At 40.7% G+C, this 25,687-nt stretch overlaps 1 protein-coding gene across 1 annotated transcript in view; it reads left to right on the top strand.

The window, feature by feature from the left end:
• The window catches only part of RLF (RLF zinc finger), a 102,621-nt gene that overhangs the window by 62,584 nt on the left and 14,350 nt on the right, over window positions 1–25,687 (top strand). Inside the window, exons 5-6 of the mRNA XM_089665179.1 lie at window positions 6,116–6,318; window positions 17,236–17,372. Of these exons, the coding sequence (XP_089521305.1) occupies window positions 6,116–6,318; window positions 17,236–17,372 (340 nt within the window). The remainder of the gene's footprint in view (window positions 1–6,115; window positions 6,319–17,235; window positions 17,373–25,687) is intronic.

Raw genomic sequence — 25,687 nt, 5'->3', positions numbered from 1 at the left:
CGAGTACCAGCGGTCTGGTACATCCTGGTCTTTCACATACCTCCTTGATTTTTGGAGCTGTTTTTCACGGAATATTTGTATGCGTTGATTGTGGATCAAAGCAATTTATATGCGCAACAATTTATCGCCGCCAACCCAAATTCAAACCTTGCCAGACCATTTGCATGGAAACTCATGATGGTTTTCAAATTTACTTTTTTTGGGGGGCCTAACCCTCATTACTAAAAAAAAATGAATTGCGGTTGTGTTGGTCCGCAGACCCGATTCATTATATGCCGTGTTCTCTGCTACCATGGCCAGGCATAGAAATGAGAGTATAATGTGTTTTATGCATTTCAACGACAATACACTCTGTCATCCTCGGGTTAACCCTGAATTTGACCGGCTCCACAAAATTCAGCCCCTCGCAAATCACCTTAACCTAAAATTTGCAGATGTCTATACTCCCCAGCAAAACATCTGCGTTGATGAGTCTCTCATTAATTTTTCTGGCCGCCTTGCATTCAAACAATTTCTCCCCACCAAGCGTGCCAGATATGGGGTCAAGATGTAGAAGACCTGTGAGGGGACAACAGGCTATAGTTTTGGATTTACGAGGGAAAAGATAGTCACGTGGAGCCCGTCCGGATGCCCAGACTACATGGGGAGCAGTGGCAAGATAGTTTGAGACTTGGTGTCATCCTTTTTCTATATGGGGTACCACTTATACGTGGACAATTTTTATTCAAGCGTGCCACTATTTAGACATTTATTCAATCTTGGAACTGGCACTTGTGGTAAAGTGTGACCTAATGTGTGCCCACCATTAGAAGTGGGTGGATGCAGATGGTATATTCTAATGGTGGGCATACCACACACTTTTTCTGGCAGAGATTTATTTTCATTTTTTCATTCATTCCACAGGCTGCATACAAAAAAAAAAGAACATAGCATATATATAACTAACAAGCACCAGCGATGTACTGGTGCATCACTGGATTTGAATGGTTATACCAGGATGATGCCTACAGCTGCAGGCATCATCCTGGTATCGTTTTTTTCAGCCGGCTTTCATGTAAAAGCAATCCTAGTGGCTAATTAGCTGCAAGATTGCTTTTACAAGCAGTGGGAGATGATGTCCCTCCTCCCCCGCTGCCTTCCACGGCCTTCTCTGGCAGTCCCGTGCCATCAGGGGAACCCGAGAATGCAGCCGGTGTTTCTGCCAGCTGACCATAGAGCTGATTGGAGACCAGAATGGTGCCAATCATCTCTATAGTCTAAGAATTCGGAAGCTACGAGCATTTCATCACTTCAGTTTCGCAGGATATAAACAGCGCCATTTGTAAATTGGGAAAGCATCTGATCACACCGATTTTTGGTTTGATTAGATAATGTAAGGGCAGAGGAGATATCTAGAGTCTGATCGACCCCAGATTTCTCAAAAAAGAATATATGACAATGCCCATTGAAGTTATAGGGTTTTTTTACATTCCCTGTGATAGCATTAAAAGTGATCAAAAAAAAAATGAAAGGTACAATGTAAAAATAATAATAAAAAAAAAAAATCAAAATAACTAAAAAAAAAAAAAAAAATTGCCCCTCCCATGCGCGCACACCTGTGTGCACAAGCCTTGACCCTGTGCCCTTATATAAACAGTGGTTGCATCATGCATGTGAGGTATTGCCGTGAACGTCAGATCAAGGGCAGTAATTCTAACACTAGACCTCCTCTGTAAATGTAAAATGGTAGCTTTTAAAGGCTTTTAAAGCGCTGCCTATGGCTATTAAAAATGTTTGCAGTTTGTCGCCATTGCACGGGGCATGCGCAGTTTTAAAGCATGTCATGTTTGGTATCTATTTACTTGGCATACCATTATCTTTTATATTTTACCAAACAATTGGCCAATATATTGTGTTTTTGTGCACTAAAAGTAAAAAAAAGTATTTTTAAAAAAAATTTGCTTTTGAAAAATCGCTGCGTGAGTACTATGTGCCATAAATTGTAGTACCCACCATTTTATTCACTTGGGTCTCTGCTTTAAAAAAATTTATAATGTTTGGGGGTTTAAATTAATTTCCTAGCAAAAAATAGATTTTTTTTCATGTGAACAAAAAGCCTTGGTCTTCAGGTGGTTAGAGTGAATGATGTGTGGCATAAACTTCTAATGCTGGGCATAAAACGCCCCCACCCCCCAAAACTACCCCTTTTTGGAAAGTAGTCACCCCAAACTATTTGCTGAGAGGCATGTTGAATCAATAGAATAATTTATTTTTTTTACCACAAGTTTTTGGAAAATGACAAAAAAAGTTTTGTGTTTTTTTACACAAAATTGTCACTTAAATGATTTACTGCTCACACATGCCATGGGTATATGTGGAATTACTCCCCAAATACATTTTGCTACTTCTCCTGAGTATGGGGGTACCACATGTGAGAGACTTTTTGGCAGTCTAGCCAAGTACAGGACCCCAAAATCCAATAAGCACCCAGTCTTTTAAAGGGCTTTATTTCCTCATTACACTTCCAGACTATCACAGTTTCGGAGGCCCTGAAATGCCAGGATAGCACCTAACCCCCCCAAATTACCCCTCTTTGGAAAGTAGACGCCCAAAGGAATTTGATAAAAAGCACGGTAAGTATTTTGCAGATCTCGTTTGTTGCCACAAGTTTTTTGAAAATTAAGAAAAAAAACAAAAACATATTTTTTCAATTTTTTTATATTTCAAAACCTTGTGAAAAAAAATGAGATCTGCAAAATACTCAACATGCCTCTTTTTAAATTCCTTGGGGTGTCTACTTTCCAGAAAGGGGTCATTGGAGGATGTGGGGGGGGGGGGGGGGGTTGGGGCTATCCTGGCATGTCAGGGCCTTCGAAACTGTGATAGGTAGTGAGGAAGTGAAATGATGTAGTTACGCACCTTCAGGCTTTCAAAGTGGTCATTGGATTTCAGGCTCCTGTATGCGGCTAGGCTCAGTAGAAGTAGCAGAATGTATTTTGGGGTGTATTTCCACATATACCTATGGCTTGTGCAAGAAATAAATCATTTAAATGACAACTTCGTGTAAAAAAAAGTTTTTGTCATTTTCCAGAAACTTGTGGAAAAAAAATAAATCTTCCATGGACTCAATATGCCTCTCAGCAAATAACTTAGGGTGTCTAATTTCCGAAAAGGGGTCATTTGAGGGTGTTTGTACTATCCTGGTATTTTAGCACCTCAAGAAATGTGATGGGCAGTCAGAAAGTAAAAGCTGTGTAAATTCCATTATCTATACCATAGTTTGTAGAAGCTATAACTTTCACAAAAAACAATCAATATACACTTATTGGGATTTTTTATTAACCAAAAACATGTAGCAGAATACATTTTGGCCTAAATTTATGACGAAATTTTCAGGTTTTTTAAAGATATTTTTTATGACCAAAATGAGAAAATATTGTTTTTTCAAGAAAAAAAAATTTCTTCAAATATTTTTCTGGTTATAGCGCCAAAAATAAAAAGTGCACAGGTGATCAAATATCACCAAAAGAATGCTCTATTTGTGTTAAAAAAAAAAGGACATAAATTTCATTTATGTACCATATTGCACGACCGTTAAACTAGCGCAGCGCTGTATAGCAAAAAAATGGCGTAAATTGCAGTATCTATACCATAGTTTGTAGACGCTATAAATTTCACACAAAGCAATCAATATACACTTATTGGGATTTTTTATTACCAAAAACATGTAGCAGAATACATTTTGGCCTAAATTTATAACTAACTTTGAGTTTACTATATATTTTTTTATAGCTGAAAGTAAAAAATATTGTTTTTCTTAAAAATATTTGGTCTTTTTTTTGTTTATAGCGTGAAAAATAAAAAGCGCACAGGTGATCAAATACCACCAAAGAAAGCTCTATTTGTGTGAAATAAAGGACGTAAATTTCGTTTAGGTGCAGCATTGCATGACCGCGCAATTATCAGTTGAATTAGTGCAGTGCCGAGTAGCAAAAAGAGGCCTGGTCATTAAGGGGGGTAAATCCTCAGGAGCTCAAGTGGTTAACATAATGACAACACAAGCACGATGCACATTTGCAGCACCTTTCTGAAACTCATGGCAAAGTACGCATTTCCTGTGCAGTTTGCCATGCATTCAGAAACACAGATGTGAACGGAGCCCCACTTTTCTTGTGTAAACGCACCGATTTCACTTTTAGGCCCCTTTCACACAGAGTAGAGGGAGCACGTTTTTTGGCTCATTTACCCAGTGAGACACACGGCAGCCCATTGATTTAAATGGGCTGTTACACGTGGCACAGTAGTTCATTGACATTTTGGCATGGTGCGTGTTGCGCATTTTTTACTGCTCAGTTTGCTGCTTTTGTTATCTATTTTTTCGTGTGGCAAAGTGTGCTGGTTTGTGTTTTGGTGTGCTGTTAACAAATTAATGACACTGACAGCGCAACTAGTTAGATTGTATAGTGTACGGCCACATTTATACACCTAAAATTGATTGTATAATCTCCTTTAGATTTACCAAAACTAGGACACAGCATCTATCCAGTCACTCTATAGCCAATCAAGCAGGCTGTTGCACTATATCAGGGGTGTCATGCGGCTTGAGCCAATCTGAAAGGATTCTGGGGTAGCCAGGCAAAGGCATGTGGGGAGAGATCACGGCAATGCTGTGAAAAATTAGTTGCTGGGAGAAGGATATGTACTAATGAGGTCAGTGCAGGATGTGTGTGGTAATCTGCTTCCAAGGTCCTACTGGCTCCTCTGGCAAATTCTTAGAAAGCTTTTTCAATTCCTGGAATGTAGACAACGGCAAAGATAAGGCCTTGCTCTCCAGATGAAAGAGAGCTTGTATATTTTTGCAGCTGAGGTATTTTGTGGTGTATTGGTGCATAGGGGAGATGGATGGATATATATATATATATATATATATATATATATATATATATATATGATTTATTTTGAACTTAGCCTTTTAATGTGCCTGTGATTGTGGCCATGCAGGAGCTAAGCAACATTTGTTACCTTCTTTTTGTTTTCTGTGTGTTCCTGATTATTCTAGTTGTCATACATATGTAAGAGGGTGAGCAGATGTCTTGCCACCCATTGCTTTTAGTGATTTTAGAGTTATTTTATTGTTTTATATTTTAAATTGATACTAAATAGAGAATTGTTAATTGCCATAAGTAATTCACATAAATCATATATATCTTGCCACTGTATTCTTTTTTTTTTTTTTTATTTTATTAAAGTCCTCGTTCCTGCAGCATGTTGTATGCTTACATGATCTTTCCTGTTCTTTGGCATCTGCTGGGAAAGATCTTTGGGAGGGGCTTCCATTACTCTAGTGTTAGTCTGTCTGCACAGCCCTGATTAGTGCTGTGCCAGACGCATGACAAAAAAAAAAAAAAGTTTCAGAAGAGCAATTCAAATAAAATTATTAATATCAAACTGTTTTACGTCTCCCTATAAATCTTCATTGAACATCAAATGTGAATTTTTTTTCATGCATTGATATGCTGTAGTTGGAGAGAATGATGATTGACACTAGTTTTCATTTTGTTCAGACACCAACTGCATCCAAGGCTTGTTTTTGAATGTACGGGTATTATCAATTACATTAGATATATTTAATACTGGTTTATATTAAAACAAAGTTTTTTTGTGAGTTTAAGTGAATATGATCAAACGGCATAACTATATCCTGCCCCCATAGTGTATAGCAGTAGAAGGACATGGAGGAGGGAGGGTGGGGATTGTCAACCTTTATACATATTCCCCATGTGTGTGACTCTCTAGTCATGTGGGCCACACAGGTAGGAAAAAAGGAGGAAATGAAGAGCTTAAAATGGAATTGAAATATGAGCATGCTCAGTAGGGGACACCAGCTAGTCTACACAATCTCAGGCTGCAGTGGGGGCACAGAAGATGGAAGGGGCAGCTGAAGGCAGGATCAATCAGGTATACTTCACTCTACAAAAAACACATGCTTTAGTGGCTTTGTGAGTATGCACACTCTGGTATATAGCATGTAATGAGAGTTTTACAGTCTTAGTTTAATGACACTTTTTAAGTTCTATTCTTTATATTCTTTTTTTTTTTTTTTTTTTAATTTTTAAAAAATTTTTTTTTTTTACAGTCAACTACTGGATTTTACAAGAAGGCCTCAACTTTCTCCAGCTGCGCATTAAACATTTAATGAAGACAAACTGTATCCAACAAGCAATGCTGCTTTCCAAAATATGTTCGGATTCAGAGGAGACTTCAAGTGACTTTTTTTTCCGCCAGTCATTTATTACATGCTTGTGCACAATGTTACCAGATGATGAAGCTTTTAAAGAGGTAAGCATCAGGATTCCAAAGTTGACTAGGGTGATGGTATCTGCTCTGCTCATGTTATTTCTCCAGTTATCCATGTCCTGTAAACAAAATGTGTGCTTACAAATACAGACATAAGTCTACTTTCACACTGCTAGATAGAGAGGTAGAGAAGGTGCCACTGACTGTTATACACTTTAATAAAACAATGCTATGAATTACACTCACATTTCTGAAGATAAATACAGGCACACCTGAAGTCTATAAAGTTCTCCGGAACCTGTGTGCATGAGCTGCAGGAGAGGAAGTCTCAATCCCTGGTCCAGAGTCAGCTGCCAGGGGGAACAGGACACGGAACACCGCTATGATATGCAGTGGAATTCAGCGTTCAGCTTGACCACGTTAGCGGAAGTGATGCAACTACATTTCGGCGCATGCGCACCAGCTTTGTCAAGCTAGCTAGACAGACAGGTGTGCTAACTATTATACTCAATGGCACGGCTGTTAAACTGGCGGCCCTCCAGCTGTGGCCCAACTACAAGTCCCATGAGGCATCGTAAGATTGACAGTTACAAGCATGACTCCCAAAGGCAGAGGCATGAAGGGGCTTGTGGTTTCGCAACAGCTGGAGGGCCGCCAGTTTGAAACCCCTGCTCTGTGGGACTGTGTATCCTCCCTCTGATGGACAAGATTGATTGGTACAACAATGGGAAAATAAATTGACCATTAGGAAAATATGTCATCTAGTGGATAACATACAAATTACACTGTAATGATACTATGGCTTACTAGTTGGACTAATATAGATGCTATAAATTGGATTGTGCAAAAATATGCAATTGTAAAGCAGATATATAACTAAAAGGTGGTACAGATACTGATAATCTAGATTGTCAGATAAAAAAGGGGGAGAGCAAAGGTCTAGAAACATTATAGGCCTGAATTTTTTTTTTTTTGTGTAACAGCTTGACTTTGTTATGAGACTAAGTAAAACATAAAAAACATATATAACATAATTGCCTCTAGGGCTATTGTAAAAGCATGGGCTAAGTATATTATTAAACCCTGTGGGTATAAAATTATATGGACAATGAGTTGCTATAGGGCTATCATAAACCATAGACAATTTAAACTGAGGGTATATATGCGTCCCTAACAGGACACCTCCATATTGTGAAAACACCATAGGATAAAATTATTGGTATAAATAATTCTAAAATTATCACCATAAATGAGTTGGGTCCAAAAAACATGATTATAAAAGTTGCCATTAGACATTGAGAATATATAAAAGTGTGTGTGTGAGAAGTGTATATAGTAAATAAGTTGTTGAGAAACCTGTAATATACAGACCACGTATATAGAGATGTTGCTAATGCTCTCTGTAGGTATACATGCTAAAAAGAAAGGGGGGGGGGGTTGTAAATTGTCTTTTATGGTATACTTACTTTTTTGGGAAGACCACCCCAGACAGACCTCCACCCCACCAACTGTAGGGATTTAATAAATCGATATATGTTAAACTGGGAGTCCAGAAGAAGAAACCAAAGTAAGATGGGGGAAGGTAATGTAGTATACATGTTATAGGACAGTAGATATCTCGATCTCTTCATTTAATCCTCCAGGTGACAAAGTGTCTAGAGTATAAATCCAGTATGTCTCGTGTTCAGAGCTTGTGAAAATGTTCTGCTTCTGGGAGACATTTTGGGACTTGCTCAATAATCCAAACCTCTAGGCCTAAAGTTAGATTTGTGATGTTTGACAAAATGTCAAGAGATGCTGTGTTTCTTTTCCCTTTTTCTACAAATCTACGGTGTTCACCAAAACGTTTTCTTAAAGGGCGGATGGTGCGGCCTACATATAGAAGGTTACACGGACAACAGATGCAATAGAAGGTTACACGGACAACAGATGCAATATATTACAAGTCCGAGGAGCAGTTGTAAACATTTTTATATAGCTATTTCTATTTTTATAAAGCTTTCCCTTGGCTACAAATTATTTTCTTTCCATGTCTGATGAAAAAATTTTCTGCATAAGATTTTTTTTTTTTTACATCCCAATCAGGGTTATGAGGCAGTTGGGAATTGTGGGGTTTTTGGTTTTTTTTGGGATGGACTTGAGTTTGCTAGGGGCAACCTTGTTTTTAAGGTTGGGAGCTCGTCTGTATGTGACACAGGGTTTTGTTGGGTGTAATGGGGCCAAAAATGGAGCCTCTACTCACGGGTGTCAAACTGGCGGCACTCCAGCTGTTCTGAAACTACAAGTCCCATCATGCCTCTGCCTTTGGGATTCATGCTTGTCACTGTCAATCTTGCAGTGCCTCATGGGAGTTGTAGTTTTGCAACAGCGGGAGGGCCACCAGTTTGACACCTGTGCTCTAACAGGATTTTACAATGTTTATTGAAAATCCTCTCCATTTTTCCATATTGTCCATGGAATTTGGTGATGAATCTTGTGGAGTTGTCAAAAGGATTTTTTAGGTATTTCATTAAGATAATAATTAAAGGTCCCTTTTATTATATGGACCAGATAACCTTTTTCTGAGAATTTTTTTAAAAAATGGAGCTTTGTTCCATGAAGTCGGTAGTCTTTGTGCAATTTTGTCTAAGTCGACAAAATCCCTTGGGTATATTGCTGGTCCATTTAGGGTAACCGCAACTGCTGTTTTTAACATACACCTTTTTTTTTTATTCCCGTGTGTGTGTGTGTGTGTGTATATATATATATATATATATATATATATATATATATATATATATATATATATATATATATATATATATATATATAGTGTGTATGTATACACACACAGGTCCATATATATATATATATATATATATATATATATATATATATATATATATATATATATATATATATATATATGGACACAGGCACAATTGTATTTGTCTTTTTTTTTTTTTTCTCAAGTATTTACCAAAACATATTCAAGCTATAGTTATATAATGGATATTGGCTGAAAGTGCACACTCTTGGGTTTTAAGGCATGTACATCCAAATCGGAGGAAGGGTCTAGGAATCGCAGCTCTATTGAGTAGCCCCCCCCCCCCCCCTTTGAAGGGACCGAAAGTAATTGATAATTGAATCAAAAGTGGTTTCATGGCCAGGTGTGGGCTACTCCTTCGTAATTTCTTCATCAATTAAGCAGGTGGAAGTCTGGAGTTGATTCTAAGTGTGGTATTTGCATTTGGAATCTATTGCTGTGAACCTACATCATGCGTTCAAAGGAGCTGTCCATGTGAGTGAAACCGATCATTGTAAGGCTTCATAAATTAAACCATTCCATCAGAGAGATAGCGACAACATTAGGAGTGGCCAAATCAACAGTTTTGTACATTCTGAGGAAAGAACAACGCACTGGTGAGCTCAGCAACATAAAAAAGACATGGACGTCCACGGAAGACAACAGTGGTGAATGACCGCAGGATCCTCTCCTATGAAGAAAAATCCATTCACAACATCCAGACAAGTGAAGGACACTCTCCAAGAGGTGGGCGCATCATTGTCAAAGTCTACAATCAAGAGAAGACTTCATGCGAGCAAACACAGAGAGGGTTCACCACAAGGTACAAACCATTCATAAGCCTGAAGAATATAAAGCCAGATTAGACTTTGCCAAAAACATCTAAAAAAGCCAGGCCAGTTCTGGAAACTCATTCTTTTGGACGGATGAACTGTTCCTTTGAAATAAAAAATGTAATCACTTTTATTCCTATCACAAGGAATGCATGCATCCCGTGATAGAAATAATTAGTGATAGGTCCTCTTTATGGAGAGATATGGGGTCAATAAGACCCCACATCTCTCCTCTATAATGTAAAGCAATAGATCAAAAAAAGCATTGATCTAGTGCTTTAAAAAAAAAAAAAAAGCCTTGTTTACAAGGCCCCGGAACAGGAAGTGACATCGCTCCAGTCCTCCAAGGGCATAGAGATGAGTGGAAGCCTTCTTTCCTTCACTTATCTCTGCCCAACGCCGGGATAGTTTGGTGGTTTCTCAGGTAAGGCTGAGAATCGGTGAGACGTGGCGGCAGCGGTGGCGAGGGGCGACAGCAGCGGGTGGGCGGCGAGGGGATTGGCTGCTTATTTTTGTATTTGCTGCCAACAAATAGGGGTGTTTTTGGCTGAAACGTTTCAGCCACTGAAATTTCAGTGCACCTTTTTTTTTTTTTCCTCCAGTTAGGGTAGATAATTTGGCTCTTAGCACCATCAAAGTTCAGGTGTTTGCACTGTCCAATGTTTAATGTCCTCTTGCTGTTCATGAGCTGATTTGTACTACTATACAAAAGGGTTTTCATACATAGCTACCTGCTGTGGCCCTACTGTGGTACTTTTAAATCTAGTAGTGTCTGGCACTGCTGCACCTGCATGGCCTAATTCTCAACCACTTCACTGAGCATGTGAGTGCCATTTTCCTTGTCTGGGCGTGTTATCCCAGCCGCTAGCACCAGGATTCTATGACTCCTTTCACAGTATAGCACAGCAATCCCTTCCTACTTGGGTGCAGTAGTTTGCAGTGCCTGGCACAGAAGACTTAATTCTTCCCTCTCCACAGCAGCAAAGGTTATGAATACATCCTGAGGACCCTTTTGCACTGTGCATGGCAGATCACAAGCACAAGGGAAGGAGGTCAGAGTCTGAGCATACAGTCCCTGTAGAAGATAATAATCTGTTCACAGTCCTGATGGATAAAAGGTTAGATGGGTTTTTTTTTTGTTTTTTGTTTTTTTTTTTTCTTTGGCATTCCCCGCCATGAACCCTTGCTGTCTGGTCTAAGTGCATTGCCTGTGACCCTAGCTCCATCCTAATAGATACTTCCATACACCAGCAGCTAGAGCCTACACTTGTGCCCTTAAACTACTGTGTGAACAGCTTGGTGGATATGATCTACAAGATTTCCAGGAAACTGAAATGTCATTGACTCAAGTTCTGGTCAGCAAAACTCGCATGCAAGAAAGACATGGTCCACCAGGCCAACCAAGTCTGGCTCATAGCCCTCTTCCCAGTAAAGTGATGTCTGAGTGGGGAAACTTCTGTTGGTGGTCTGATCCCAGGAAATCTGATGGCTGGGTCTAAGGTGTCATTTATAGGGGCTTCAAACTGCCTTACCTCCATGACTTGGCCCTGTGAGCAGGATGAAACATGTCAGGGGGCGAGGACTGGATGGAGTTAGGCTGAAGCTGCTATAACACTCTGGACTTGCATGGTGTGCAGTGGCTGAGATTACTTTCCTCTGTCCACCCAGACTATATGGAGTCAGGGTGGACTGCTAGCCTGACCTGCACCCTTAATTAAATATACTGAATGGGGGACATAGATGCCAGACCCTGAAGTTGTTTTTTTTTTCTTCAAACTGGAATGTGCTCCTCCCCGCTTCATGCTCTCCAGTTTGCCACTCTTAGGTGCAAAGATGGGTGGATTTTCTTGCTACTGTTCAGAGCTGCTCTCACAGAATAATTTCCCAGTCCTCAGTGAGGAATGCTTTCAAGATTTCAACCCTGTTCAGTTCCTACACCAAATGGATGAGTTTAGCTCATGTTGGAACTCAAGACTCCCAATTTGTTTTTGGGTGTTCAAAAGATCTAAATGGAATCTGCCACATCTGACTCTGCCTCTTTCCTTCCAAGGCATTTTCTGGATTCAGTAGACATCTGGAATGCTTACTTACAGGGCTTTTGTTCAGTGGGAACGTGGGGAAATGCAGTTCTGGCACCTCCGGCACCGGATGTACAGTCAGGTCCATAAATATTGGGACATCGACACAATTCTAACATTTTTGGCTATATACACCACCACAATGGATTTGAAATAAAACGAACAAGATGTGCTTTAACTGCAGACTGTCAGCTTTAATATGAGGGTATTTACATCCAAATCAGGTGAACGGTGTAGGAATTGCAACAGTTTGCATATGTGCCTCCTAATTGTTAAGGGACCAAAAGTAATGGGACAATTGGCTTCTCAGCTGTTCCATGGCCAGGTGTGTGTTATTCCCTCATTATCCCAATTACAATGAGCAGATAAAAGGTCCAGAGTTTTTCAAGTGTGCTATTTGCATTTGGAATCTGTTGCTGTCAACTCTCAAGATGAGATCCAAAGAGCTATCATTATCAGTAAAGCAAGCCATCGTTAGGCTGAAAAAACAAAACAAACCCATCAGAGAGATAGCAAAAACATTAGGCGTGGCCAAAACAACTGTTTGGAACATTCTTAAAAAGGAACGCACCGGTGAGCTCAGCAACACCAAAAGACCCGGAAGACCACGGAAAACAACTGTGGTGGATGACCGAAGAATTCTTTCCCTGGTGAAGAAAACACCCTTCACAACAGTTGGCCAGATCAAGAACACTGTCCAGGAGGTAGGTGTATGTGTGTCAAAGTCAACAATCAAGAGAAGATTTCACCAGAGTGAATACAAAGGGTTCACCACAAGATGGAAACCATTGGTGAGCCTCAAAAACAGGAAGGCCAGATTCGAGTTTGCCAAACGACATCTAAAAAAGCCTTCACAGTTCTGGAACAACATCCTATGGACAGATGAGACCAAGATCAACTTGTACCAGAGTGATGGGAAGAGAAGAGTATGGAGAAGGAAAGGAACTGCTCATGATCCTAAGCATACCACCCCTTCAGTGAAGCATGGTGGTGGTAGTGTCATGGCGTGGGCATGTATGGCTGCCAATGGAACTGCTTCTCTTGTATTTATTGATGATGTGACTGCTGACAAAAGCAGCAGGATGAATTCTGAAGTGTTTCGGGCAATATTATCTGCTCATATTCAGCCAAATGCTTCAGAACTCATTGGACGCCGCTTCACAGTGCAGATGGACAATGACCCAAAGCATACTGCAAAAGCAACCAAAGAGTTTTTTAAGGGAAAGAAGTGGAATGTTATGCAATGGCCAAGTCAATCACCTGACCTGAATCCGATTGACCATGCATTTCACTTGCTGAAGACAAAACTGAAGGGAAAATGCCCCAACAACAAGCAGGAACTGAAGACAGTTGCAGTAGAGGACTGGCAGAGCATCACCAAGGATGAAACCCAGCGTCTGGTGATGTCTATGCGTTCCACACTTCAGGCTGCAATTGCCTGCAAAGGATTTGCAACCATGTATTAAAAAGTGAAAGTTTGATTTATGATTATTATTCTGTCCCATTACTTTTGGTCCCTTAACAAGTGGGAGTCACATATGCAAACTGTTGTAATTCCTTCACTGTTCACCTGATTTGGAAGTAAATACCCTCAAATTAAAGCTGACAGTCTGCAGTTAAAGCACATCTTGTTTGTTTCATTTCAAATCCATTGTGGTGGTGTATAGAGCCAAGAATGTTAGAATTGTGTCGATGTCCCAATATTTATGGACCTGACTGTATGTAATTGCAAGGGGTGCTGGGTTGTGCTGAGAGTCTATTGTTGCTGTCTGTTGGAGGGATCTATTGTTGCAGCAGGGTCTATTGTTGATGGGGGGGTCTTATGTTGCTGGATGGTCTTTTATCATTGAGGGAGTGGTCTATTGTTGCTGGCTGCTGGGAGCTCTTTTGTTGCTGCCAAAGGTCTGTTTCCCCGTCTATTTTTGAGTAGATATAAATTACAATACATATTGTTTAGCGCCCCAAAATTAATAGTTCTGTATTCTCTAAAAGGGGCATTACTAGGAGGTGGGTAGGGGATGGAACCAAGGGACAGTGCTCAGAGGTGAGTAAGAGGCACAGACAAGGGGTGACTCAAAGGGGGGGGGGGGGGTACCTGCACCTGTTCCCTGAGGGGAAAAAGCCCTGCTTACTTGGACATTCCCCACTTTGCTCCTCCTCACACTGATCTATGTTTTACAATTTTGACATTTCCTTGGCCCGCTGGGTTTTCAAAAAGGTACTTAGTTTTAGCTTTACATTTTCAGTATATACATGTCCTGGGTTACCTAGATGGTCTTTTGCTAAAGGATCAGTCTTCCCTATCCCTGTCAGCCAATGTCCATCGGGGACAATGCAGACTTTGCAGAGCTTTGTTTGGATTCTCAAGATTTGGAAGTTGTTGCTGAGACTGACTGACCTAGTAAGAGTACCTAGACCTGGTGTTGCATATGGCCCTGTACAAAATCTCCCAGCGCATGTCACAGGTGGGACTACAGCCATGGATATCCTCACCTCCAGATTCAACAAGTTTCCTCTGTTTTGTGATTAGCATCAAGGATCCTCTACCACTGGTATTGGATGCTCTGAAATTTTCTGGACTCAATTCAGGGTAATCTTTGCTTTTCCTCTAGTCTAGTGCTAATTCTCCCTTGACTGCTCAGCACCAAAGAGCAAGAGAAGAAGCTGGTGATTGTTATGGTGCCAGAAGAAGTACAGGCCCATAAGAACCTGATTTACACACTGCCATGAAGGCAACCCCTGGCCTCTCCCAAACCAGTGGCCAAAGGCAATTCCTCCTGTTTCGGAGCCCTCTCTTTTCATACTGTTTCTCTTGGTCCTGAGGGATAAAATGGGTCTCTTGGGCACTGCGATCACTCCGGTCACTGAGGAGCGGCACCAGCAGTGCCCCCTCCCTCAACACAGTATTCCGGGCAGGTTGGTGCTGCTGGTAGCACCCGCCCCCCACCCTCCGATGCGGCGCCTGGGACACACTCGCCCCCATGTTATTTTCACTTGCCAAATGCAAGCAGGCGAGTGGAAATTTCAAGCCCTGGCCTATCAGTTCTTAGATGTGGTGGCTGCATTAGCTTACTCTTAAAAAAAAAAAACAATTGTTTTCTTTATTTTCATCTTGGGATCTGCCAGTAAGACAGATCAAGCTGTCTTCCACATCTAGCAGTTAGAGGGTTGAGCAAACCATTTAGCAATAATAGGGATGCTAACATTGATCAGCTTTTATTTATGTAAAACTTTTATCCCAAAGAGAAAAAAACTGTTGCTGTAACTGCTTCAAAACTTATCTGGAGTTTGGCTTGAATTTTAGTGCAACTAAATCTGCTAATGCATCTTTCCTTTTTGCCAGTAATAAGCAGCGCCATTTTAAAATTGGGAAGGCATCTGATCAGAGGAGAGATCTAGAGTCTAAAGACCCTGGATTTCTCAGAAAAGAGTATCTGTCACTGCCACTGTCACTGCCTATTGCTATCACAAGGGATATTGTGATAGCAATAAAAGTGATAAAAAAAAATTAAAGGGACAGTGTAAAAAAAACAGAAAGCAAAATAAAAAAATTCACCTCCATCCTCATGCTCGCGCAAAGGCAAACCCAAGTGGTGGTCCCATGGAGGTATGTAAACCGAGATTGCACTATGCATGTAAGGTATAACTGCAAATGTCAGATGGAGGGCAGTAATTCTAGCACTTGACCTCCTGTGTAAATTTAAAGTGACCATAAAGGCTTTTAAAGCGTCACCTCTGAACATTAAAAATTGACTTTGTTTGTTGCCGTTGATTGGGCATGCGCAATTTTAAAGCATATCATGTTCGGTATCAATTTACTCGGTGTAACTTTATATTTTATCAAACAATTGGGCAATATATTTTTTGTGCATTAACATTTTTTAAAAGTTTTTTTAAATTTTTCCAAAAAAATTGTTTGAAAAAAATCACTGTGCAAATACTGTGTGGCATAAACAATTTCAACACCCACTGTTTTTATTATCTAGGGCCTTTGCTTTAAAAAATGATATAATGTTTGGGGGGTTCAAAGTAATGTTCTAGCAAAAAAAACTTTTTTTTTTCGTGTAAACAAAAAGTGTCAGAAAAGGCTTGGTCTTCAAGTGGTTAGAGTGGGTGATGTGTGGTATAAGCTTCTACTGTTGGCCCTGCAATGCCAGGATAGTAGAAACTCTCTACCCCCAAATGACCCCTTTTTGGAAATAGACACTCCAAGGTGTTTGCTAAGGGGCATGGTGAGTATTTTGCAAATCTCATTTGTTGCCACACGCTTTTGGAAAACAAAGAAGGAAAACAAAAATGTATTTTTCTTTTTCAAAACCCTGTGACAAAAATAACTGCAAAATACTGACCATACCTCTTATCGAATTGCTTTGGTTGTGTACTTTCCAAAAAGGGGTTATTTGAGGGGATGTTTGTACTATCTTGGCATTTTAGGACCTCTGAAACTGTGATAAGTAGTGAGGAAGTGATATGAGGAAATATGCCCTTTGAAAGCCAGGAGGTGATCATTGGATTTTCAGGGCATGTGTGTGGCTAGGCTGCCAAAAAGTCTCACATTCTGCTACTTCTCCCGAGTATGGGGATGCCACATGTGTTTTGCGTTGTTATTCCACGTATATCCATGGCATACGTGAGCAATATATCATTTAGGTGACAAAAAAAAAAATTGTGGCAAAAAATAAAGTTTTCCATGAACTCAACATGTCTCTCAGTAACTTCCTTAGGGTATCTACTTTCCAAAAAGGGGTCATTTGGGGGGATTTTTTGTACTGCCCTGGCATTTTAGCACTTCAAGAAATGTGAAATCAAAGTTGCATAAATTCCAACATATATACCATAGTTTGTAGACGCTATAACTTCACCCAAACCAATTAATATACACGTATTGGGATATTTTTTTCTTTACCAAAGAAACAGACTACATTTCGGCCTAAATTTTTGACTGAGTTTATTGGCTATTTTTTTTTATAACTGAAAGTAGAAAATATTGTTGTTTTTTTTTTAAATGTTTGGCCTTTTTCATTTTTTATCACAAAAAAAAAAACCCAGTGGTGAGCAAATACCACCATGTTGCATGACCGCGCAATTACCAGCCATTGGGAGGGAGGGGGGAGGAATAAATCTTCCTGGAGGGCAAGTGGTTAAAGGGATAAAACCCTGGGAAATGTTGCATGTATTAAATTTTTTTTACCTTAACATACACTTTAAGATTTGCCAATCAATTTAAATGAAGCATTGAATTTTGTTTTGTATCTTCATTTAGATTTCTAAAATGGCTGGACAAGATGTATTGGATACTATTTGTAATCTGGAATCTGATGGACAGATTAACACTGCATTTATTCTGTGTACCACATACCTTACTCAGCAGCTGCAGAATGAAGTAACATCCTGCTCCTGGTAAGTGTTTTCATGCAAATCTCTTGTTTTATAAAAAAAAAAAAAAAAAACCCTCCAAATATTTTTATTTCAGGTACTTGCATAGCGCCGTCAATTTACGCAGCGCTTTACATATCAGTCCCTAACTCTCAAGGGGCATACAATCTAAGGTCCCTAGCTTACATTCATACATACATACTAGGGCCAGTTTATACAGGATCCATTTAACCTACAAGCGTGTCTTTGGAGTGTGGAAGGAAACAAGAGTACCCGGAGGAAACGCACGCAGGCACAGGGAGAGCATGCAAACTCCAGGCAGGTGGTGCTGTGGTTTAGATTCAAACCAACGACCCTAGTACTGCCATGCGGACGTGCTAACCCACTTAGCCACTGTGCTGCCCAACAATTACTATATATATCACATATAAACCTCTGTATCATCTGTACGTAGACTGCAAATATAGAGCTGTAAAAATCTTTAAACCGTTTTTATATAGCTTTTTTTTTTTCCCCCTTTTCTTTTTTTCTTTATTACAATTTTTGTTACAATCCAGAATAGATTTATTTGATCTGTTAACTACAACTTTCAGACAAAGTATTTTTACTGCGATACAAAGGTTCATATTGTAAACAGTGGTTGCATGAGTTTTCACTCTCCTGATGCTGTTACAGCTGCCAAGTGTCTTTAGGGTACTGCAGCCCTTTAGTATTGTTATGCAACTCTCGGGGCTCCTGCAGACAGTAGTCCATGTTTTCCTCACTTCCTTAACCTAGGTGCTTACTTTGGCCAGTAAAGGAAAATTTTTCTTTAGATCGGCTTCTAGTAGTTAATGACTTGAGTTTTTTCTTTTACAGTATCCTACTATCCTAATTGTAAAGTACAGGGCATAGGCAGAATTTTCATACACCATGCGTTAGTCGTGTACCTCCAGGTGGTTGGACACTTGCAAAGCTTTAGTGGAAAATGCACCCTTGTGTTTCTGCTATTACCCTGCCCCACTCCTCGAGTCCTTCGTTTAGTGCTAGTGTCTGACAGTGATGGACCTTTTCTCCTTCACAAAGAAAATTACCCTTAGCTTAACTAGTTATTAACTAATTATTTTGTTTTTCATTTTTTTTTTTTTCTTCTGATTCTTCAATCAAGCCTCGCTGTGTTCTAATGCCAGCATAGAAGTAGTTTATCTGGATATGCACAACCTCTGAACCTTGGGAGCTGTTCCTGGACCCCATGCTGTGGGGACAGCCTATAATGTTCCTTCCGGCACTTGGGTTTTATTTAGCTCACAGTGTAAACTTTTCAAACTAGGTGCAAAAATTGAAATCTTAGTCTTGGGTTAATGACCAAGTGTTACATCACACCACTGGTTCTGTGATTTAATGCCACTTCACCTAGTCCCTTATAAGATACTCGGGCTCTTCCTCACACCCTTTTGCCACTGGGATTTGTTTCAGGATGGTCTACACCTGCATTACCATGTACTACTAGGGGCACACTTACCTTATACTTTGCAGTCCTTTCCATGAGTATAATACAAGGGAATACACTCATTTGTAGCTATGGCAGAGACCAGGCAAAAGGGAGCTAGTGCAAAAAAAAAATAGGCCCGCACTAAACAGGAGTGGCAATGTGTCCCTTGCACTGGAGCAAGAACCAGCTCTAATGCTCTTAACACTAGTCTCTGCGTCTGAAGATATGCTGAAGAGAAGCTGCAGAAGATTTTTCTCTCCCAGATTGTCACTCTATTGCAGAGTCAGATTTGCACAACATGCTTTGCTAATGTTGTAAAACTCGTTCTTCTGTGCGTGCTAATGTAAAACCCGTTGTTCTGACCGCAAAACCCATTGCATGGTGCAAGCAGACTCTCTTCTGTCTCTCCATGCCCCTTTGAGTTGAGGTACAAGTTTCTTGTTCATAAACAGAATGTGCAGTCTATGATTACTGGGTTGCTCCTGAATGAATTTTCACTCCCTCCAAAACATTTACTGAACTCTGTCTAGTGGAAAAAGAAGTAGGCTATTCCTGTAGTTTATCCTGTCATCTCTGTTGTAAGCAAACATCTCACTGGTCCTTTTTGAAGATGTTCCTCCTTTCAAAAATTCTGCAGATATCAAGTTTGAGATGCTCCTTTAAAAGCTCTGTAATCTTTGTCTTGCATCCAGCTCTTTCTCAGGGATGTTGAATTCATATCGCCCGACGGACAGGACATGTAGTTCCGGACGCCGGGCAGGTAGTTTTTTGTTTGTTTTTTTTAACCTTTAGCCCTGCTGCAGGCAAGCAGCAGGGCTCACTTGTCGGGTGGAAAATAACTTCTGGAGGTCTGATACTGCTCTCTGGTCTCAGTTCCTTCAGTAGCAGAGTCGCTGGAACTTCATTGCCTACTCCTCCCTCTTTCTGCGCATTCACAGAAGCCTTTGTATTATGTGAACTTATTCAGAGGGGAAGGGAGGGCATAAGCTCCTCTGTGTGCTTCCGTTCTCCAACAGCTGCTGTGTATCCTCCAGGACTGCAATTAACCTGTCACACATACGTCCTGTAGGTGACATGTACCTCATTGAGCTTAGTGTGCTTACACAGTGAAAAGTTGCTGAATTCTTGGAATTCAACTTTAAACTTGTTTACTGTACTAAAGCACAGTGGGAGTGTTCGTCCTATTCTGGATTTAAAAACCCTCAAAAAATGTCTTAAAATTGCAAAGTTTTGCATGGAATCCACAAGGCGTGTAATTTTCCCTCTGAAACAAGGGGAATACACGGCATCCAAGATGTCTGTATACATGTTCCCATTTATTTACCTTATCAGTGCTTTCTGCACTTTGCATTGGCAAACAACCACTTCCAGTTTGGTGCACTAACTTTTGGCTGGTCCTTTGCTTCCAGAATGTACACAAAGGGATTAACACCTCTGCTTTCCCCGATCAGGACTCATGAAATCCAAGTCACAAGCTGTCTAAAAAAAACCACCATCTGAAAGATTCATCTCCTTTCTGGCTATAAGAAAGTATCCACAAGACAATGCTCTGGGCTGTCGGCTGGATGATCAATTTCAGCAAATCTACTCTCTAGCCTTCCTTTCACCTGGAATACTTGAGTCTAGTCATGGACACATCCCAAACAGTCTTTCTACCAGACACGAAAGTTCTCTTTCTCTAAGAGCACAAGCTCGAAAATTGAGTTCCAAGAGACATCATACATTCTGCATGAGAGTTCTAGACCTAATAGTAGCTTCCTTCGAAGCGGTACCATTCGCCCAATAACATCCAAGAACTCTACAACAAAATATCTTTTCAACCTGGAAAAAAAGCAGGCTCTTTTTCCTAATTTGCCAGTTCTTCTATCCAGTCTAGCAAGGAATTCCCTATGTTGATGGATCACCACCCCAGCCCTATGTAGTAAGAATTCCTTTCTTCCCTATCACTGGAAAGTTCTTTCAATATTCACAAGTCTCTCGGGAGGAGTGTTCCCATCCCTAATGGTCCAAGGAACATGGTCTTTGAGAGAAACCAAGCTCCCCATCTACATCTTGGAACTCCGAGCAGTCAAGCAGGTCCTATACCACTAGACAGGACAATGCCATGGAAGTAGCCTTTGTTAACCATCATGGGGCACCAGGAGTTTGGCTGCTTTGGAGGAAGTAAACCAGATAATCTGTCCAGTGATTTTTGCTCTCCACATCCCAGGAGTGGACAACTGAAAAGCAGGTTATTTTAGTCGCCATTGCCTAAATCAAGGGGTATGGGCTTTTTAGATGTCTAAATTTTAAAATGCAAAAAATGTGGGTTTCTTAATGTGGACAGCTAAGCCTCCAGATTCAACAGCAAACTACTGCTATTTGTTGCTAGAACCAGTGATGTTTTAGCTCATGCTTTGACAATCTCTTGGTCTTCGTTCAAGCTAATGTATGTCTTCCTTTAGTGTGAATTCTACCGCATCTAAGAAAATAGAGCAAGAGAAGAAAAATGATTTTGATTGCACCAAATTGGCCCAGATGAACCTGGTACACAGACATAGTCAGACTTGTAGTAGATGACGTGTTTGATCCTGTCCACATCCCAGGTGTGGAAAATTGGTAGGTGGACCTTCTCAGCTATCAATATCTGGATCCAGGGAAATGGGATCAGCGTACAGTGGTGTTTCAAGCCCTTTTGTTGCAGGTGGAAGACACTGGATGTGGAACTCTTGCCATCCAGATTAAATAACAAATTGGATAGGTTGTACAGTGATGTATACTGTAGTTAATATGACAGCGGCTAAATGTATTAGAGAAGGAAATGGTTATTTTGGACCAACTTGGTCTAAACAAAATAAATGTTAAATGAAACCTGGATTTTAACCTCTTGGCAAAGGCTGAGCGGCCGCACATTTGTGTGCAATTAAGAAAAACACGTGCTGAGAGTGCGCACCCTGAGCGCTCTCAGCACACATGTCCAGTACTCACGGAAAGGTCCCAATCTCCTCTTTCGATTGGGACCTTTCCCGATCTTATGACCACCGTGACAGCGAATCACGGCAGTCGCATGACCCTAAGACCCCGCCTTCCGGCTTCTGAAATCCTTAAAGGGCTGGGAGGTGCCGGCGCCAAGATGTTAATGCTGGATAGGGCAGAGCCTGATGGGGATTCAGACACTAGTTTCCTATTAGGTCCGCTTCCCTTGTGACTGACAGCAGGCTGTTGGTGGATCCGAAGCCAACTGGTAGCTATTTGGCAATAAAATCTCTTCACTGTGTGCTCTCAATCACAAGGGAATCAGACCTGATTGGGAAAATAGTGTCTCCACTTCCCCATCAGGCTACATATCCTCTTCCGTGGTTGCTAGGGTGCACGAATTTGCCACACTGCTCCTCATCATACAGAGACAGGCACGTTGCCTGTCTCTGTGCATCCACTTAGTGTTGGTATTTAATTCCTTCTGTTTCGTTAGCTATGATCTGTAGGTAATTATTTTTGAATTTGGTGCGTTAGTGGTGATATTGAGAACTACCTGAATCTGTCACACGTACCAATAAAGCTACCAAAATGGATGGCAGGGATTTTATATTCTGACACAGGACAATTTAAAGTTCCCTACTGCCAGAAAAATGTCACTAGGACTTCATTGAGTTCTCCTGCCTGTGTGCTCAACAGTGACTCCGAAAATACAATTTCGGGCAGCACAGTGGCTAAGTGATTAGCTTTTTCCCAGCAGCACTAGGCCCATCGGTTCGAATCCCAACCACAGCACTACCTGCATGGAGTTTGCATATTCTCCCTGTGCCTGCATGGGTTTCCTCCCAAACTCTAAATACATGCTGGTAGGTTAATTGACTCTTCTCTAAATTGTCCCTAGTATGTGTATGAATGTAAGTTAGGGATCTTAGATTGTAAGCTCCTTGAGGGCAAGGACTGATGTGAAGGTGAAATATATATGTAAAGCGCTGTGTAAATTGACGGCGCTATACAAGTACCAGTAATAATAATTTCAACTTACCAGTCATTTGAAGTACAGGACACAGGTTCCTCCATTCATTTCTTTTGATCTCCCTATTGCTTGCTACAAAACTGAGGGTAGCAATGTGTGCAAGGGGTTATATATTGTATACCCCAGAAGCTTTTTTGACAGTGTTCAGTCATGTGATGGTAGCTGCATAAAACCCCTGGCAAACAACAAAGATCCTGTGTCCCGTACAATACTTCAAGAAGTGAATTTTACTGGTAAGTCAAAAGAACTATTTTCCTGTCATTGGTGCTATAAAAACTAGTTCAAAGACTTGGAGCAAAATGAGAACTTCTATTCTGCCATCACATATATCAAAACTGCTCGCTGCAGGTGCTTAAGAGATCCTTCCTGTTCTAGCAATGTTAAATTGGTAACTCTCACTTGCATATTTATTATGCTGCATTTCCCAGTGTCAGAATGAGTAACAGCAGCTTAATGAAGTACAACATTGACTAAAGGAATAGCAAAAATTGGTATTGCATATATTCCTGTTACCTTCTGAACATTCCTTGTTCTTCTGTAAACTGAAGAGATTTCCTAATGACATTGGCTGTATATTTGGGGTCCTTGTCCTGCTGTAGAATACATTTGGGGCCAGTCACATGCCTCCCTGATGGTATGATGGAGAAAGATCTGCCTCTATTTCTCAGCATTGTGGACATCATTGATCCTGCCCAAATCATCATTCCATTTGCAAAAATGCAGCCCCAGACTTGCGGGGAACCATCACCATGCTTCACGGGTTCTTGCAGACACTCGTACCGCCCTCCTACTACAGCCATTTTTACTTTCCAGTCCAGAGCACCTGCTGCCATTTTTCGGCAGCCCAGTATTTTATCAGTTACATGATATTTTTCGTTTTTTCAGGCTTGTATCCAAGGTGTGCAAAGAGATCATATATATATATACACACACGATTTTGTATTTCCTGCGTAGGGGTCGCTCGCAAGCCCTGCCACTATTCACGGCCGCGGCTGTCAATCACCGGGTCCCGGCCGATGATTACCCGCCGGCGCCCGGTGATTACCGAGCATCTCTGACGGGGAGGAGGACTGCTTTGTTTACTACAGTCCCACTAGAAGTCACGGAACGCCACCATTACTAGATAAAAACAAAAAAAATTCCAGTATCTATACTGCCATTTGTAAACGCTATAAATTTCACGTAAACCAACTAATTTACACATATTGGACATGTAGCAGAATACATTTTGGAGTAAATTTGAAGAAATGTGATTTTTAAAAAAAAATTTTACAGACATGTTTAATAGCAAAGTCAAAAATATTGTTTTTTTTCTCTCAAAATTGTCGGGCTTTTTTTTTTTTTATAGCGCAAAAAATAAAAACCGCACAGGCGATCAAATACCACCAAAAGAAAGCTCAATTCGTGCGGGAAATAAAGGACGTAAATTTCATTTGGGTGCAGCATTGCATGACCGCGCAATTGTCAGTTAAAGTAATGCAACACCGTAACGCAAAAAATGGTCTGGTCAAGAAGGGGGGTAAATCCTCAAGAGGGAAAGTGGTTAAAGCAGAACTCCAGGTTAAAAAAAAAAAAAAGCCTCGTGCTGTGGGGCTGTGCCCCACACTGCATGGGTTAACTGCTAATTTTGTCTAGGGGGCCCTCTAAAGGCTATGCTTGCCTAATCCTTCGAGCCTCCTGAAAACTGTGCTCACTTACAACCAACGCTGGACTGAACCTGCCATCTTCAAGACTGGAGCCAGCCTATGGGCATGATGACATCAGGAAACGGTCCATTTACAAGACCTCTGCAGGAGGGCAGAAGCGGCAGGGACCAGTCTTGCACTCGGAGGATCAACAGATTAGGTGAATATTTCTCCGCTCTTATCACCCCTAGACAAAAACGAGCAGTTAACTCGGGCACGGCCCCACTGCGTGGTACAAGAAATTTTTTGCCTGGAATTCTGCTTTTATATAGATTTTGAGAACTGTTATAGTATTTACAGTTACTTTTGATTTTGAATGACAAGGTAAATATCTCCTAAACATGCCACGTTTAGGAGATGTTTACCTGTAAAAGACACTGGCGAATGCACTCTGAAGGAATGACATGCCCGTGCCATTCCCTCAGAGCTGTATGTAGCCGTAAAAAGTGACTCCTGCATTGACGTCATCATGGCTCAGCTCTTCAAGCTGCTGGAGCTGGGTGAAGATGGAACTCCTGTCAGCTGTGACAGTGTGCCGCTGGAGGGTTTTGTTTTAAGGTAAGTTTAACATAATGTGCTAATACGTGATTCATACTAGCACGTTATGCTATTGTCTTGCAGGTTTTTTTTTTTTTTTGGTTTTTCTTTTTAGTTGTGGTTTACTACCGCTACTACAAAAGTATACTAAGTTCAGTGGTCTCGTGAATGTAATGCACAGCAGAAAGTACATTTAATGTGAAGCATAGCTTACAGATTGCCATGATCCAGTGTGCTTTATGTGCAGCCAAACATTCAGAAGGCAGTGATCTTGACAATTTAAAGTGAGATGTAGAGTGTGCAGCAGTATGTGCAAAACAGTATTTATTAGTCTTCAGCATATAAAGTGCATCGCGATGTAGAGAGTTGCAGCTGTCCAGATTATGTACCAAGCCTCACATTGTTAAGCATTCATTAATCAGGAACATACAATGAATAGTAAACTAAATGTATTCCAATGGCTGTAGTTCACACCAGAGCAGTTCCAGTCCAATTCCGGTGCAGAAAAAGTAGAACATGCTGCGTTTTTTCTGCACAGAACTGTACTGTACTGGAACATGGCAAACTGCATCAAAACTGCACCGGAACGGAGAGTGCTGTGAACTGTAAGTTAAAACGCATCCGGAATACATCTGGAGTACATTTTTGTGGTGTGAAA

This window comes from Staurois parvus, unplaced genomic scaffold, assembly GCF_062004578.1.
Source record: "Staurois parvus isolate SC_StPar_1 unplaced genomic scaffold, SC_StPar_1.0 ptg002140l, whole genome shotgun sequence".
NCBI lineage: Eukaryota > Metazoa > Chordata > Amphibia > Anura > Ranidae > Staurois > Staurois parvus.
The sequence above is the reverse complement of the archived record's forward strand: the minus strand, read 5'-3'. Positions and strand labels throughout refer to the sequence as shown.